We start from the raw sequence: 16410 nt of genomic DNA, 5'->3' as shown, positions 1-16410 counted from the left end.
ACACTGCAATTGAAGAGTGTGAGACCCTGCGATGGAAACATTATGCGGACAAGAATTATACATTGCGGTATATGAATCAGCTGTGTGTGCTGGTGAGCAAACAAACCATAAACACTGTGTTGACCACGCAATTCCTCACTATCGATGAACTTGGTTTACTATCGATAGATGCTCAAAAATAGAAATTCAAATTTCAGAAACTGCAAGCAGTTTAAAATAAAATAAAATGAAATAAAATAGATTAAAATGTCTGTTCTGTTGCTAAAAACACCTATTGTGTTATATATTTGGCTATGTTTTGTGTCAATCTTCTGTACGAAAGCAGTGACAGGTCGATTTGGTTTGCTTTCGTCAGGTATTCCCCAGATTAATCATTTCATTTTTATAATGACTTCATATATGTTCTTATATACTTATACGTTTTTATCTTTTTGAGCTTTCAGTGTTTCGAAATGATAAGCGATGCATGATGAAATATGCCGAATATTGTGTTGTCTTATGAAATGGAACTCCCACATTTTGTAATTACTGATGAATTACTGAAATTTATATTATGTGCAACCTGTTGATTTTTCGAATAGAATATACATTTTTGTGCGAATGAATTTGGGAGCAGGGAAATACACCCAAGCCCTGCTCTCTGGTAAAGGGAATCCAAAAATCATTTAATGAATAAAACACTTTTCGTAAGTTTCTCAGAATTCAGAGGTGTCAGTATATTTGGTAGGCAGCGCACATAAATGTGTCGCCAATATTTGATACGATACGTTTCCTTTGAAACAACTTAAACGCAGTCAACATTAATTCTAATTTCTTTAATAACTTAGTCCAATTTTTTACAGATACGATACGATGTAACCGGGTCTCTAGTCGCTGGCGGACGCCTTGCTGCCATCCTTGTCGTTGCTGGCAAACTTGTCGGTGAGCTCGTACCTCCAGCGCATGTAGGTCACGCGCATACGATCCCATACATTGTCGACCGAATCCATGGCTGGACGCACATCCAACAGGGCGAAGCGATAGTCCTTGTCCACAAGTCCTCCGTCGTAGTAGTCAATGACGTAGCGGACATCTTTGCCGCAGCGATCCACAATCCAGTCATGACGATCAAAAGGCAGTTCATATCTGGAAATGCTTTAACTTAGAAAGCGAATCGGAATATGTGAGGAATTAGTTACCCCAACAAGCTGCGGAAACGGGCACGGGGACTGAAGTCCTTGGCCTTGCCGCCAAAGCTCTTGAGGCGCGGATTTCCGCACTCTTTGGCATGCAGGGCCTCCCACTTGAGCACCTCCTGCCAGGCCTGCTCATTGTTGGCGTTGTGTATGCGAATGATATCGCCCATGTCCTTTTGGTCCACGTCCTCCTTCTTCCAGCGCCATCCCTTGCGCAGCATTGCGTTCCAGAACATCTGTTGGCTGGGATACTGCCAGAACTGTACGCTGCCGTCCTCGGTCACCTTCGGTATCGTTGATGTCTGGCGATCCGTGGGCAGTGCGAAGGGCTGGCCTGGTGAAGGCTGTTGATTGGCCGGCGGCATCATATTGAGTGGATTCACATCGCTATTGTCGTGCTGCACTGGGCACTCAGAGGCCTGCTGCATTTTGGGATGTGGGGGCACTGCCGAGGCAGATTTGTTATCGCCCCCCTGCTTCTGGTGCATGGGGCACTCCGGCGGCGGTGAGCCACCTGCGGCCATGTGCTTGGCATGATCAGCAGGCACACCTTTCGGCGCTTCCATCTGTACGTTGAAGCTAGCGTTGTTACCCATTCTGTATTTTTCTAGAAGGATGAGGCAACATGGAAATCTGTGTCACGAGGAAAATTGTTTCTTGGGGCGCCCTGCCAGTTCTCTCAGTTGCGTAACTGCAACCGCAGACAAATGGCGAGCCAGATGGTGGGCACAACCACACCTACCTAATCCTTAGGCTTACAGATCTTGGAATTCGGTGATTTGTTTTGAAAGCAACTCGCGTTTAAATTTAATTAATATATTTAGTTCATCGCGGACCGGACAGGAGCAGCGGGTAAAATTCTTTGTAAAATACGCGAAGGGTTGCCAAAGTCGTTGAATAAAGAATTTAATTCGTTGTCAGGTGTATTTTTTTGTTTTACCAGAAAATAAGGACTTATTCAGAAAAAAAAATATATACTAGTCCGCACTGAAGCAAAGCCAGAAAGGTTTTGAAATGTGTTTAATTCAGGTACGAATGTAAAACGTTTTGTTCGATGACAGAGTTGTGGAGTGTGCGAGCCAATACGAGACGTTTTCCAACACCGACCGATATTGTTTTTGGGCAGATCTAAGATTTTTGCTTGAAAAGTGAGTTAATTCAGGGGAAATAGACAATTAAATTGTGCGGTCTTTTAACCAGCCAAAAGACGTGTGTGGCAGGAGCAAAGGAAAATTTCTCAGGTCCTGCAAGCGCATACGTTGATGACAAATTACGGCACAATACAGTCTGCTCCTGTGATGTAACACACAAACGACAAAGTGCCACCTAGCCGAGCCCATATTATTGTTTATATTTGATGTATGTACGTACATTTTTAACTGTTAATTGCTTCCCCCACAGAATGACTGCCGTGTTTCGTGTTGGCCTGGTGCGGCTCGTCAGCCGCGGCGCCACTGCCCCCAACGGCCTGCTGCAGGCCCAGACGAACGCCTTGCCCGCCGCCTTCCAGCAGAAGTGCAACATCTCCGGCAGGACAATGCGCGGCGGACCGCGTGTGCCCAAGGAGGCCCCGTATCCGTACAAGACGAAGAAGTACAGCGTAGTCAATGCGTTCTTCGACAAGACCTCCAAGCGATTCGATGAGAACTCAAAAGTGATCTGCGTCGAGGGTCCCATTGCCTCGGGCAAAACGAAATTCGCCAAGGAGCTGGCCGAAGAGCTGGACATGCAGTACTATCCGGCTGTGGATTTGGACTTGATTTACATCAATTCATATGGCTATGATATGCGCAAGCTGGATCCCGAGCTTCCGCCTAGCTGCCGCAGCTATGACATTCGCAACTTCTGCCTGGATCCCAGTCACGACCTGGCCGCCCAGTTCCAAATCCGCATGTACATGCTGCGCTATTCGCAGTACATCGATGCACTGCAGCACATTTTCTCCACCGGCCAGGGGGTTGTCCTCGAACGCAGTCCCTACTCGGATTTCGTGTTCATGGAGACCATGTTCCGCCAGGGCTATCTGTCGCGTGGCGCCCGCTCTGTCTACAACGAGATCCGTCAGAACACCATCGGAGAGCTGCTGAAGCCGCATTTGGTTATCTACTTGGACCTGCCGGTGGATGCCGTTCAGAAGCGGATCAAGGCCCGCAACGTGGAGCACGAGGTGAAGTCGAAGGTCTTTAGCGAGGCGTATCTGCGCGACATGGAGATCCTGTACAAGCAGCAGTACCTCAAGGACATTGCCAACCATGCGGAGCTGCTCATCTACGACTGGACAGCCGACGGTGAGACCGAGGTGGTCGTCGAGGACATCGAGCGCATCGACTTCAACCAGTACGAGTCGGATCCGCATAACAAGAAAATGATCGACTGGCGCTTCCCGCTGGAGAGCGAGTGGTGCGAGGCACGCATCAAGTACTGCCATGAGAAGCCCGATCTGATGAACTACTTCAATGTGCCACGCTTCGACGTGCCCGAGCTGCTGCGCAGTGCCGACGACAGCAAAGTCTGGCGTGATGTCTGGTTTAATGTAAGTCCGACGATCCTTTCGTTTCCCCATTATTATTTGCATCTCAATCTGTATTTTCTGATTGCAGGCGCCCGGCATGAAGTTCCGTCCTGGCTACAACGCGGACATGGGTGACTCTGGTCTGATGACCAAGACGAAGTTGGGCGTCAACGAGGCCGTCTAGAGGGTTTTTTGCAGAGCGTTTAAATTTGAAATCATCTGGCGAAAATGTGTTAATTATGAAATAAAACAATCTAGTAAAATAATGGTAATGCCAATCGCTTGAATTGTAAGGAACCAACAATTTAAAATTGATCTTCGGGGGGCGGGAAACGGCATAGATCCAATATTTATCTATGGAAATCCGATTACTACTATATTTTTATTATCTTTCAATGATGATATGATAACAGGGCGCACGCGCAATGCATGTCAAACGGAAGACAAACCAGCCAAACAGCCACCCACCCCCACGGGAGACGCGACCCAAAACATATGCGAGAGTTAGGCCAAAATCGATATTTTCCTCAAAGGGCGCACAAACGTCGCAGGGAAAAGCTGTGCAAAAACAAGTAGAAGGGAATGGTTTACAAAAGCTAAAGGATTGGACTCCCAGACTAGCACTAATTACTTCCACTAGCCAACCAGATGGCCAAGCCACACTCGGACGGAGATGCCTCTGGTCTGGGCTATGCCTACCAGCTGCCGTCCGGAGGCCTCCTGCTGCGCCTCAAGTCCTCTCTGTCGCAGTTCAGCGATCTGTTCAGCGACTTTAGCAAGTACATCTCGCCCGCCTACCATCACGACCGTTGCGAGCGATCCGTGCATATGCGTCTCTACTCGATGCACAAGCGGGAGTTCGTCATGGTATTTCTGGGCTTCTTCACCTGCTTCGGACTGGGCATCATTATTGGCCTCACAGGGCCGCCCATCACCAGCACTTCGACACTGACGGCCCAACAAGTGCTGGCCAACACAACGCTGGCTCACAGTCCCACGGTTCTGGCCACAGGGCCCTTTGCCATGAAGTCCCCGCTGACCACCACGTACTCACAGCAGCTGTGGCTGATAGCCAAACTGGTGACGGACAACAACGATGGTAGGTCTCCTAGGTAGGCCCCTAATACCATAGTGGTTTTGATTGCATATCTATCTTCTTAGATGAACGCTATGACAAGAGTTTCCAGGTGAGCGTATCCATCGATGGCATCAATGAACAGCACAAGCCGCTCAGTGTTCTGGGTTCTGGAATGGCCCACAATCGGACGCGGCATTTGGTCTGTGCGCGTAACGATTGCGAGGAGTTCACGGTGATGCACTTGGGCTTCCTCGATTATGCCCACTACATCATCACGGTGCGGTTCTTTGGCCTAGAGTCCTTTCATCAAAAGTACAACATCCGCAGCATTACCTTCTATGTAAGTCTCGATCCTCTGAAGCTACATTTTCTACATTTATCTTTAATTTCTCATTAGTTCAAGACGTACAGCCCTGAGTTTACACAGATTGAGATCTGGTTTAGGTGCATCTTTCTGTTGTTTACCTTCATTGTTATAGTAAGTGCTTGGTGGATAGGTAGAGATGGAGGCCAGAGACCTGTACTAATCCCTTGATCCCTTTTCAGTGCTGGTATGCCCACACCCTGCGCAAATATCCCGTCTACGATTGGTCCATAGAGCAGCGGTGGCTATCGGTTCTACTGCCCCTGCTCCTTCTCTACGATAGTGAGACACAGACGTTGAATTCTTAATTTTTCAGAGTGTAAGACTCTCACTCCTTTTGCAGATCCCTTCTTTCCGCTGATCTTTCTAATGAACTCTTGGCTGCCTGGAATGCTGGATGCCATTCTACAGGCCACTTTCCTGTGTGCCCTGCTCATGTTCTGGCTGTGCATCTACCATGGCCTGCGCCAGAACGAGCGCAGCTTTGTGCGTTTCTATTTGGTTAAGGTGATTGTCGTGCTGCCCATTTGGCTGTGCGCCATTGTGCTGGCCACCTGGGAGAAATGCAACGAGCTGAGGGACCCCACCTACAGTCACTTCGTGGACACCAGGAACTACAATGTGAGTAGTGATCCTGCTGCTTTCTGCAGGATCAGTCTTTCTCTCTTTCTTATGGCGCATGTCCTCTGCAGGGCTTCAAGCTGTTCTTCTACATTGCCTGCTGCATGTATGTGCTGTACTTGGTCCTGCTGCTACTCCGTGCCTACACCGAGCTGCGCTCCATGCCCTACTTTGGTGAGAGATCCCCGTCGAGAAGCAGCCAATGATCAATCGTTATAATCGGTTCCATTTGACAGACATGCGCCTCAAGTTCCTGACGCTGCTGATGCTCTTCGTGCTGGCCATTTCCATCACGGTGACCACCAGCCGTTTCGGTTTTGGGATACTGGAGGACAACTTTGTGGCCTCACTGAACACCACCTACCGCAGCTCCGCCCAGTTCATGTGCTTCTACGGCCTCCTTAACTTCTATCTGTACACTATGGCGTATGTGTATTCCCCCGATGGACGCTTCTCCCAGGCCGAGCTGGCCGTCACCAAGGACAATCCCGCCATTTCCATGATCGATGACTCCGACGAGGATGTGGTCTATGGCTCCGATGAGGAGTCACGACGCCCGCTCACCTCGGTGGGTGGAGGGGGTGGTAAAAACGAGTACGACAGCGATTGATAGGCGGTAGCGATAGATTGTTCCAATCCAAATATTCCATTGGTAGAGCGGAGGGAGGGTCGAAGTGCTAAATAATTGTACAAAATATTCTCTAAAGTTATAAAAGTAAATAAATATTACGAATTTCCGAAATTTAAACCAAGATATATCAAAGTTTTCTAAGGGACGCTCAAGCCTATATATAGGAATATCAGTTCCTTATACAATCCATATAAATGAGGAACTATAAGGAAGAACCGAAAACATCTTAACACCCATACATTTCTTTGGTACAACATTTTTCAAGAGTGGAGGTTAAAACTGGTTTTGGGCTCTATCGAATTTGTGTTCAAAAGCTGCAAGATACCGCTTCAAAATTCCGATCTCAATCTGTTTAAAATATTTATGATAATTTTCTGATCATAAATGATACTTTTGTCGGGAACAAATAGTACCTAGCCGCATCTCTTAGCCGGCTTTTCTGATCAGTTTCGACTCATTATCGAGTCGTATTTCTAATCATACACGAGTCCTTTTCGAGTCCTACGTTTCTTTAAAGAGGTGGTGCGCAATATAATCAATCAATTTATACATCAGTTCTTATGTCTAGTTACAAATTATTTTGTTGGTTCGAACCTTAGTCCCAATATTTGATCTGTCCATCCCAGCCGGCAGTCGCCACTTTGCTGGCCTCGTGCGGATGCCACAAAGCACTGATGCAGACGCCATCGTGCGCCTGCCATTTCTTGTACATTTTCGTTGTCTTCCAGTCCCAGATGTAGCACTTGCCATCGCCATCGCCCGACACCAGGTAACTCATGTCCGGCGAAAAGTCCAGTTGGCAGGCATAGCCCGACACCATGTGCCCGGTGAAGGTCTTCTTGCGGTTCATTTTAAAGCGATTCAGAGCGGAAAAGATGACGATTTTGTTGTCCAGCGATTGGCAGGCCATCCATTTGCCGTTTGGTGCCAAGGTAACCGCCGGCATGGAATGCATAGTTGGGTCTGCAATGTACTTCATGTCCACGGGTATATCCCACTCCCAAATGCGCATCGATTTGTCGTCCGAGGTGGTCACAAATCGACGATTGTCATCCACAAAGGTAATGGTGCTGACAGAGCCCAAATGCCGGTCATATTCTTGGACAATATCCCCGCTGCGTGTGTCCCACTGTGGATAAGGAAAGGAGGGAATCATTAAGGGCTAATCTGAAGGTTAATCTGTTGAGATGAACTTACGCAAATGATCTTCTTGTCGGAGGTGCCGGCCACAAACAGATGCTGCTTGCTGTTATCCGGATGGAACTTGACACAGAATGGCATCTTGCGGGTGGTGAAGCGGGAAACAACATCGCCAGTTTCCGCATCCCACAACTTTATGTAGCGATCGTATGAGGCGGACAGAAAGTGTGAGCCCTTGTTGTTCCACGCAATGTCCTTGATAGCCTGCCGATGACCAGAGAAGGTGCGTATGCAGCGTCGCTCGCCATATACCTCCCACAACTTGACGCGACAGTCCATAGAGCCGGACAGCAGGAGATGGGCCGTCTTGGGGAACCAGCGTATCGAGGAGATGCCCTTGTTGTGCCCCGTCCAGGTGTGTATGTGTGCCTTGGGTAGGAAACACTTGGGTGGCGGGGCATTGGAACGCAGATTCACACCCAGATCGTGGGGTGCATGCAGATACGAGCGTCCCTGGTAGTCGTAGGCATCCTTGACTGTACATAAAACATAACAGAACCAAGTATTAGCAGACGTTTGTCTTTTTGAAGTCCTGTGTCATACTCACTGTGCAGTGTCGCCTTCTCCTCGAGCGGCTTGTCTTCGGGAATGCGGCCGCGTTTGTGCCGCTTGGACAGCAGCTCGTCCAGCTCAGCCCGTTCCTGTTCATTCGGTTTGGCCACACTTACCTCGTTCTCGTACTTGCCCCAGGGTCCCAGAAAACCCTCGATATCATCGGGCTTGTCGTTCTTCTCCTGTTTGCGCATTTTCTTTGCCTTGGGCGCCTCGAAAACCGTCTTGCCATTGTCATCATATGCCGACTGCAGGTCGCCCACAAACGTCTGCCCATCGGCCGTCTCGTCCACGCTCGGATCCAGGGCATAGCCGTACGTGTGAAAGGTGCGTCGCTGGTTCTCAAACTCAAAAGCATTGATGTGCGCCTTTTCCACGTATCCAGCCAGAGTGTTTCTTGGCGCTCGCTGTTGCATGGTCAGGTCCGGATGGTCGGGACCCTTTACAGGCGCGTACATTTCGTCGTAGCGGGGATTGTATGTTACCTCCTTGAGTGTTGGATCCAAGGTGCGCGGAACTGCAGACGCTCCAATGGGCACGACAACGGGTGCTGCACATATCGCTATGGCAGAGGACACCGAATGTGTCTTGTCTATGGGCATCAAATGAGCAGGAACTGATGCTGCTGCCCCATCGGCAGCGGTGGCGGTAGCGTCCTCATGGTCGGAGTCCCCTTCGGAGGAGCTGGCGTAGGATTGCAGGCCCAACATTTAGAGGCTGCGCACAAACTCGGTGTACTTGTTAACAAAGTGCTGCAGATAAATCACGATTAGAGTGTACAGCAAAAAAACAAAGACGTTTATAGAAATTTCCATCAAAATTGTATTTCATGCAGTGTGACCGGGGACTTACGACCCTCAGAAATATACCGAAATATACCGTCAAATTTTCAAAATAGACCCTAAATGTACTGGTGAAAAAACTAAAACTGAGCCCACCTAAGCCCCCTTTATTTAAACAGGATAACAAACACCGGCAATAATACTACTAGTGATTACTTTTATAGGTCCATCCTATACATTATCTTTACTTGAAGAAAAGACACCGATATCTTCAGCTAAAGTGCAGCAAAATCCTTCAAGATTAATCGTTTTTGAGAAGAGTATTTTAATACCCGCTGGTCGACAATGGGCTAATAGTTCTCTGCCCATGATCGAATATTTATATTCCTTGAATTTGATATTTGATTGAATATTGCTAACTAGCTAGGACCCTCAGCCCTGAAGACATATTTGTATCCAAATTATAGATCACTTTTCTACAAGATTGGCTTCTTTAAAAAAAGGTGAAAAATGTACGCGTAAGTGGTATTCATCCCTAGTCAGCAACTTGATAGGCAAAACAGCTGTTGGCTGCAAAATATTTACCACAGAGAAAACATTTTGTGCTTGTTCGTTTTCTTTTCGTTACCGTCTACTCGGCCCGACAGTATTAGTCATAATGCCTGGAAATCATTGGTACGATATACTAAAGAAAATAGCCTGTGAAGGCTCTTCGGATATTGACGAGCTGAAGGGGATCTTTGAAAAGGAACTTTCAAAGAGAAAATTCGACTCTATTCGGAATATTGAAGATCTAATTGATGTGCTCGAACGTGCGGATATGTTGAGCCTGCATAATGTCGAGCCCCTCCGCAAGATGTCCTCCCATAAACCGAAACTGATTGAAGCCCTGGACAGGTACGGGACCCCCGTGTCGGCTCCTCGGGAACCCGTCAATATCTATCAAGAAGAACGACTGGCTGAGGAGCTGCGGCAACACCTACGCATTAGCCAGGCTTTCCAAATACTGTCGGCTCCAGGGGTAGCACCTCCAGCATTCATCCCTGCTGCTGCCCCTACGCCGCCACCGCCACAGCAGAACTACATCACGCCAGCTGCATTTACTGATCGCAAACGCACGGCTGTTTTTAATAAGATATCTGAGGAACTGGGACGATTCTGGCGAATATTTGGACGGAAGGCGGGCATTGGTGAGGGCACCATGGACGACATCGAAGAACGATATCCCCGTGATCTCAAATCTAGAATTTTACATCTGCTGAAGTTGATTGAAGAGGACGACTGCCATGACCCAAGACAACTCCTGATGCGTCTCTGCCGAGCCCTGACGGAATGTGGTCGGAACGACATAAAAAGGAAGGTGGAGCAAATAATGTCCCACTAATAGCGATAGATTGCATGGTGAACTAACTGTAAGTAATTAATGCAAAGCGAAGGTAATATAATATAGAAGATAAAACAACCGATTCCGATCTACAGATTAAATGGGGTTTTCCCCTTAGATAGACGTTGTATACCTACATATATGTACATACATAGCTGCGTGGCAGAAAACCAAAGTAATCTAAGAGTAGTTACTTTATAAGTTTAGTGATCGTGCTGCACTACGCTTCAAGTGAGTTTCAGTAAACGGGAAGAGCATGCAGTATGAGAGGATACTTCCGAATTTTAGTCGATTTGGTGGTCGACTTTTGAATGTAGTTTAAAAAAGACGATCAAATATTTATTAAATTGGCATTGTCACTTGTCACTCATTCACTTTTCCGTGGTGGGATATCGTCTCCAATCGAGGGATTTTTCATCAGATCAATTTCCCTGCAACATACATTCATACCTTTAAATTATGTACTTTAATTAATGTACTTGGATCGGATATGGTGATGATTGGAACTTCAATTCCCAACAATTGAAAAGGTAAACCCACCGGAAATGTGCTCGAAATTCCTATTCAGGGACCTGGAGCAGATTCAGAATGTTGTTCGGCAAAAATTGGACCTTAAAATGCAACGAAAAATTAGCAACTTTCCACAAAATTATTGTCTTTCTAGAGTCCAAGAATAGGACTCGGGATCGAGATATATGTACATATATACAAGATACTTATCATATGCATGAATATGCCTATAGCATATCATTCTAAGAAAATGCCTTTATTAAGTAAAACAGGTATTTATTATAGGGTATACAAAAGCCTATACTACGGCTTACACGCAACATGTCTTCAAATACCAGCGACAGTTTTTTTTTTAACGTTTTTGCTAAAACCCTTTTTTATACAAAATCAAATAAAAGCAAGTATTTAAAATAAGTCAGTCAGGTAGAGAATTGATTCATTGATCGAATACAATTATGTGGGCAGGGCTGAGGTTTCTATCTAGCTAGAAATATTCGACGGAATATCAAAAACGAGGAACATGTATAATAGAACTTGAATTCGTCAGTATATTTACGGTATATTTTGAAAATCAGACTGTATATTTTGGTATATTTCTGAGGGTCATAAGTCTCCGGTCACACTGCATAAAACCCAATAAATAAATGATTTTCTTTACATGTGAACTACATGATATCTACAAATTTTCTACATATTAACCAGCACTGCTAGGCAACACGTGCGCGCTTGTTTTGCACGAAATTTTGTTTTAAGCACATCTTAGTACATATTAATAGATAATTTAATAACCGCAACATGTCGATCAGGGAGAAACTGCTGATGAAGAAGATAGTGAAGCGTGAGAAAATGAAGAAGGAGCTCTCCCAGAAAAAGGGCAAGAACAAGCAGCCAGTGGCAGTGTCAGAGCCGCCTCAACAGAACGGAAAAAAAGTGAATAAAAAGCAACAGAAGACTGTAAAAAGACCTGCGGCGGTAGAAGAAGGTGTTATTTGGGAACATTAAACATGGCAGAACTATTATAACTCTGATTTTTCTCTTGCAGATGATGATCTGGATGAGGATTTCCAGAGGGCACCGCTTCTCCCCAAGAAGAAACAACAGAAAAAGAAGCCTCAAATACAAGTGGCCAACTCTGACTCGGATTCTGATGAAGACGATGAGGATGAGGAGGATGTTGTGATGAGCGAAAGCGATGAAGAAGATGATGATGATGAGGAAGAGGTCGCCCCGCCATCTAAAAAGAAACAGCAAAAAAAACAACAAATCGAAGTCGCAAACTCAGATTCCGATGATGATTCTGATGAGAAAGATGATTTGAATAAAAATAGCGATGAAGATGAAGACATAGAGGACGACGAAGAGTCCGATAATGAAGGTTAGTAAATAGACAACATTTTAGACCGACATTCTAGCCCATAATGATGATTTAAAGGCGAATTTGAAAGGCCACTGGAACAGCGAGTTAATGCTGCCAGTTGCCGGTATGAAAACTATTTAATTTCAACTGATAACCAAGCAATTTTGAAGTGCTTCCACTTGTTAGAAGCCATCAATAATATAAGTATCCTCTATAGCTGCTGCACCAGTGCCTGCCAAGAAAGTCAAGCTGCTGCCCAGCAAGACAAAGGATCAAAATGGAAAGTCCAGCAACGACGACGAACCTTTTACCGTCGAATCTTCGCTGGCGTCGTTAGACCAACGTGATTCGGATGATCGGTCGTTCAGTTCGCTTAAAGGCGCTGTCTCTGAGGCCACATTGCGTGCCATCAAGGAGATGGGTTTCTCTGAGATGACCGAAATCCAGGCGAAATCGCTGACACCGCTGCTGAAGGGACGCGATCTTGTGGGTGCGGCCCAAACAGGCTCCGGCAAGACACTGGCCTTTTTAATACCCGCCGTGGAGCTGATCAACAAGCTGCGCTTTATGCCCCGCAATGGCACGGGCGTCATTATCATCTCCCCCACCCGTGAGCTGTCGATGCAGACATTCGGTGTGCTCAAGGAGCTAATGGCACATCATCATCACACCTATGGCCTGGTCATGGGCGGCTCCAATCGTCAGGTGGAGAGCGAGAAGCTGGGCAAGGGCATCAATATACTTGTGGCCACTCCTGGACGCCTCTTGGATCACTTGCAGAATTCCCCAGATTTCCTGTACAAGAATCTTCAATGTCTGATCATTGATGAAGTGGATCGGATATTGGAGATTGGTTTCGAGGAGGAGCTGAAGCAAATTATTAATCTGCTGCCAAGTGAGTAACCCTTTAGCCTTTGGTTGGTATTGCACTCTTCTAACTACTCTGTTTGGTAACCAGAACGACGTCAGACAATGCTCTTCTCGGCCACACAAACGGCTCGGATTGAGGCCCTCTCGAAGCTGGCCCTTAAGTCGGAACCCATCTATGTGGGCGTCCATGATGACGAGGTGACGGCCACGGTTGATGGTCTCGAGCAGGGCTACATTGTGTGCCCCTCGGAGAAGCGTCTGCTCGTGCTCTTCACCTTCCTCAAGAAGAATCGCAAGAAGAAGGTGATGGTCTTCTTCTCGTCCTGCATGTCTGTAAAGTACCATCACGAGCTCTTCAACTACATTGATCTGCCGGTGACCTCCATACACGGCAAGCAAAAGCAGACGAAGCGCACGACGACCTTCTTCCAGTTCTGCAATGCAGAAACTGGTATCCTACTGTGCACAGATGTGGCGGCACGTGGATTGGACATACCACAGGTCGATTGGATTGTCCAGTACGATCCCCCAGATGATCCCAAGGAGTACATTCATCGTGTGGGTCGTACGGCACGAGGATCGGGCACCTCGGGGCATGCTTTGCTACTGATGCGGCCGGAGGAGCTGGGTTTCTTGCGCTACCTCAAGGCAGCCAAGGTGCCACTGAATGAGTTTGAGTTCTCCTGGCAAAAGATTGCCGACATTCAGCTGCAGGTGCGTGCAAAGAGAGAGACAGTTTTAGTGCTTTTGATTTTGATTGTATGTTTGAATCTTCGTTTTGCAGCTGGAAAAACTGATAGCCAAGAACTACTTCCTCAATCAATCGGCCAAGGAGGCCTTTAAGTCGTATGTGCGGGCCTATGACTCGCATCAGCTGAAGCAGATATTCAATGTGAATACGCTCGACCTGCAGGCGGTATCCAAGAGCTTCGGATTCCTGGTGCCGCCCGTGGTTGACCTTAAGGTGGGCGCCGCCAAGCGACAGCGGCCCGAGAAGCGTGTGGGTGGCGGCGGTTTTGGTTACTACAGACAAATGAATGACACATCCGCCTCGAAGCAGCGTCACTTCAAGCAGGTCAATCGCGACCAGGCCAAGAAATTTATGCGTTAGTGAAATGTACGAAATAGTTTTTACACACCCGTTAAGATACCATTGTATATTGTACAATCTTTCTTTTATTTGTATATTGTATATGCTGTGAATATATACGAGCATATGTACATATATGTACAATTGTACCGATGTTCACGTAACCATTTTGGCACCGCATCCCACTCGGAGCTCGCATCTCGACATGCGGATGTGGCTTCTCCTTATTTGTCTGCGCTCGCTCTGTTTGTTTCAAATGTTTATTGTCGAATCGATCCCAACCGATGGCTGGCTTAAGCGATGGCTGACTGGCTGGCTGCCTGGCTGTTTCCCAAATTTGGCACAAAATTTGTTGTTTCATTTCGTGAAATTGTGCTGTGCCAGTTTTTGTGGGCCCACGCTTGAACGGAGCTGCTGGGGGCTGGCTGCGGCCAATGCTCCTAAAACTGTGGGCCAAATAGTCCGATAATCTAACGTTTAATCAATTGAAATAATGCTCGGTGACTTATGGGCGCCCACTGCACAGGCCTTGGCCAATTGAAACAGCATTGAATCCGCTGCCCCGATCCGAACAGTGATCAATTTTCCAATAAAAACACGTTTCTCCCCCCCCCCCCAACCCCCCACCACGGCCGCCGGAGCGAAGAGTCACCCACGAAATAAATATAAAAAAAAACAAAAACTAAATGCGCAACCTAATGAAACCAAAAACGTGGGACAGCGAGACGGTGGGACGGACAGCCCATCAAAATGTATCAGCAAATTGGAAGTCGGACGGTCATAGACATGGGGATGGGGCGTGGGGCGTGGGCGCAACGAATGTCTAAACCAACAACGCCATACGATACGCCCACTGCGTTTCGTTCCACCTCAAGCTTCAAGCGAAGCGCCTTCGCACCAGCTCGAACGATGGATTTCTGTGAATGAAAAACCCGTGGTCGTGGCGTTCGATTCATTCATGCAACACAGCAGATCAGATCGAAGTTTAGCTTAGTTTGTGGCTCTTGTGCTTGTTAAAACCAATCAGCTGGCTTCACTGCATAATATGCAGTCTTGGGGGGGGATTTACTTTATGAATGAATACGGCAGATTGCAGGAGGCAGGGGGCAGGGGAGGAGAGGCAAGCTCCACCTGTGGGCTGTGACAGAGGAACTGCATGCGCTCAGGCGACAAAGGTGGTAATAATGGAATGGGATCCAGACTTTTGAGAGGTTTAAGGCTCTTGGAAGCACTTTAATTTGTGGTAAATTTGATAGACGATAGAGTACTTTCCTTAAAAATCCTCTTCAGATCATTCGGATTTTACTGGGGGATACTTAATCTCAATTTTTCAGAAATAAGTCTCTATAAAATAAGTCAGATCGAAAAATGTACGTCTTACTGGGAGAGAGCACTTGTTTCTTTTCTTTCCTAAAAAACCTTTAAAGCTAAGCCACACTGGGAGAGATAGAAAGAAATCGAGGCAGGCTCCCACAAAAAATTATAAAAAAAAATTAAAAGGTTTTTTTTATAATTTATTTTAGGCTAAGTTCAATATTTTTAAGACATGATCTACAACCTCCCGCCAAAGCTTTTTTTGATATTTTAGGGTGTTGTCTTTTAAATGGTTTCCTGCTGCTGCATGCATGAGGGTGTGTGGGTGTGTGGGTGTCAGAGCCGCAAGAGCTGGAGGAAGCCCCCTCCCCCATGTAATGGAACTACAAACCGGTTAACAACCAGGCTACTGCCTGTCTTTTGGCCAACATTCTGCTAATTACAATCGCACACAAAGGCGGTTTTCTGTGTCGGCTGTAAATTAACCAATGAAATGCATAATTTGGCGGCAACACAACAGCCCCACAAAAGAGCCAAATTTGCATTTGTAGCCATAAAACGTGCGGCACACAGAAAAGGCAAGCCCCCCATGACACCCAAGGATAATAGTAGTAGAGTGTGAACAGTGCTACGTTTTTGGGGGGCGCACTTCCTTATACGAACTGCGTCTCGCTTTGGGGGTTTGGACCCCCAAAACAATTGAAATAAATTTCAGAGATCACAGGGCAGGGGAGATCGGATCGGACCAATGATCAAAGCATAATAATAGCTCTGGACAAAGCTGTGTGAAAAATTCAGTCCTCAAATAAAAGCACTTTACAGCTGCTAGAAATCTGTTGTTTTGCGGCCATTCGGACGCATTTGGGATTTAGGTTTTGGGGGAAAACTGAAAGTGCCACAGTAAAGATACACATATAATGAAAAGCCAAAGCCCAGGAGAGATTAGGCGCCCACATACCAATCCCCACAA

The 16410-nt window shown here is 46.7% G+C and overlaps 7 protein-coding genes and 1 long non-coding RNA gene across 9 annotated transcripts; 5 read left to right on the top strand and 3 right to left on the bottom strand.

Moving 5' to 3' along the window:
- Positions 1–182: 182 nt before the first annotated feature.
- Positions 183–701, top strand: LOC26532916 (uncharacterized). Its single transcript, XR_001451754.2, has 2 exons — positions 183–355; positions 444–701. It is a non-coding gene; the product is annotated as an uncharacterized lncRNA (long non-coding RNA).
- A 99-nt stretch (positions 702–800) lies between these two features.
- On the bottom strand, positions 801–2160 carry Cchl (Cytochrome c heme lyase). Its single transcript, XM_001358939.4, has 3 exons — positions 1918–2160; positions 1179–1782; positions 801–1125 (listed from the first exon to the last, which is right to left on the bottom strand). The coding sequence occupies exons 2-3, from the start codon at positions 1769–1771 to the stop codon at positions 867–869; spliced, it is 852 nt and encodes a 283-aa protein (XP_001358976.2). The 5' UTR covers positions 1772–1782; positions 1918–2160; the 3' UTR covers positions 801–866.
- A 60-nt stretch (positions 2161–2220) lies between these two features.
- On the top strand, positions 2221–3953 carry ND-42 (NADH dehydrogenase (ubiquinone) subunit ND-42). Its single transcript, XM_001358938.5, has 3 exons — positions 2221–2323; positions 2577–3708; positions 3776–3953. The coding sequence occupies exons 2-3, from the start codon at positions 2578–2580 to the stop codon at positions 3869–3871; spliced, it is 1227 nt and encodes a 408-aa protein (XP_001358975.1). The 5' UTR covers positions 2221–2323; position 2577; the 3' UTR covers positions 3872–3953.
- Positions 3954–4191: 238 nt separating this feature from the next.
- LOC4801959 (transmembrane protein 181) lies at positions 4192–6498 on the top strand. The gene is made up of 7 exons (XM_001358937.4): positions 4192–4786; positions 4849–5105; positions 5163–5243; positions 5312–5411; positions 5473–5750; positions 5822–5924; positions 5987–6498. The coding sequence occupies exons 1-7, from the start codon at positions 4336–4338 to the stop codon at positions 6358–6360; spliced, it is 1644 nt and encodes a 547-aa protein (XP_001358974.1). The 5' UTR covers positions 4192–4335; the 3' UTR covers positions 6361–6498.
- Positions 6499–6886: 388 nt separating this feature from the next.
- Positions 6887–8938, bottom strand: LOC4801960 (pre-mRNA-processing factor 17). Its single transcript, XM_001358936.5, has 3 exons — positions 8129–8938; positions 7579–8057; positions 6887–7510 (listed from the first exon to the last, which is right to left on the bottom strand). Exons 1-3 carry the CDS (start codon positions 8841–8843, stop codon positions 6977–6979), a joined length of 1728 nt encoding a protein of 575 aa, XP_001358973.2. The 5' UTR covers positions 8844–8938; the 3' UTR covers positions 6887–6976.
- LOC117183317 (uncharacterized) lies at positions 8468–9011 on the bottom strand. The gene has a single exon (XM_033376816.1). The coding sequence runs from the start codon at positions 8946–8948 to the stop codon at positions 8844–8846; it is 105 nt and encodes a 34-aa protein (XP_033232707.1). The 5' UTR covers positions 8949–9011; the 3' UTR covers positions 8468–8843.
- A 242-nt stretch (positions 9012–9253) lies between these two features.
- Fadd (fas-associated death domain protein) lies at positions 9254–10669 on the top strand. 2 transcript variants are annotated; one of them, XM_001358935.4, is made up of 3 exons: positions 9254–9433; positions 9563–10327; positions 10395–10669. In XM_001358935.4, the coding sequence occupies exon 2, from the start codon at positions 9574–9576 to the stop codon at positions 10297–10299; it is 726 nt and encodes a 241-aa protein (XP_001358972.2). In that variant the 5' UTR covers positions 9254–9433; positions 9563–9573; the 3' UTR covers positions 10300–10327; positions 10395–10669. The 2 variants fall into 2 exon arrangements, with proteins under 2 accessions (XP_001358972.2, XP_033232706.1); XM_033376815.1 differs by lacking the exon at positions 9254–9433 and having other exon boundaries at positions 9447–10327.
- Positions 10670–11463: 794 nt separating this feature from the next.
- pit (probable ATP-dependent RNA helicase pitchoune) lies at positions 11464–14201 on the top strand. The gene is made up of 5 exons (XM_002137516.4): positions 11464–11791; positions 11852–12184; positions 12384–13061; positions 13125–13750; positions 13821–14201. The coding sequence occupies exons 1-5, from the start codon at positions 11605–11607 to the stop codon at positions 14145–14147; spliced, it is 2151 nt and encodes a 716-aa protein (XP_002137552.2). The 5' UTR covers positions 11464–11604; the 3' UTR covers positions 14148–14201.
- The last annotated feature ends 2209 nt before the right edge of the window (positions 14202–16410 follow it).

Source organism: Drosophila pseudoobscura, chromosome 2, assembly GCF_009870125.1.
Source record: "Drosophila pseudoobscura strain MV-25-SWS-2005 chromosome 2, UCI_Dpse_MV25, whole genome shotgun sequence".
In the NCBI taxonomy this organism is placed as follows: Eukaryota; Metazoa; Arthropoda; class Insecta; order Diptera; family Drosophilidae; genus Drosophila; species Drosophila pseudoobscura.
The sequence above is the reverse complement of the archived record's forward strand: the minus strand, read 5'-3'. Positions and strand labels throughout refer to the sequence as shown.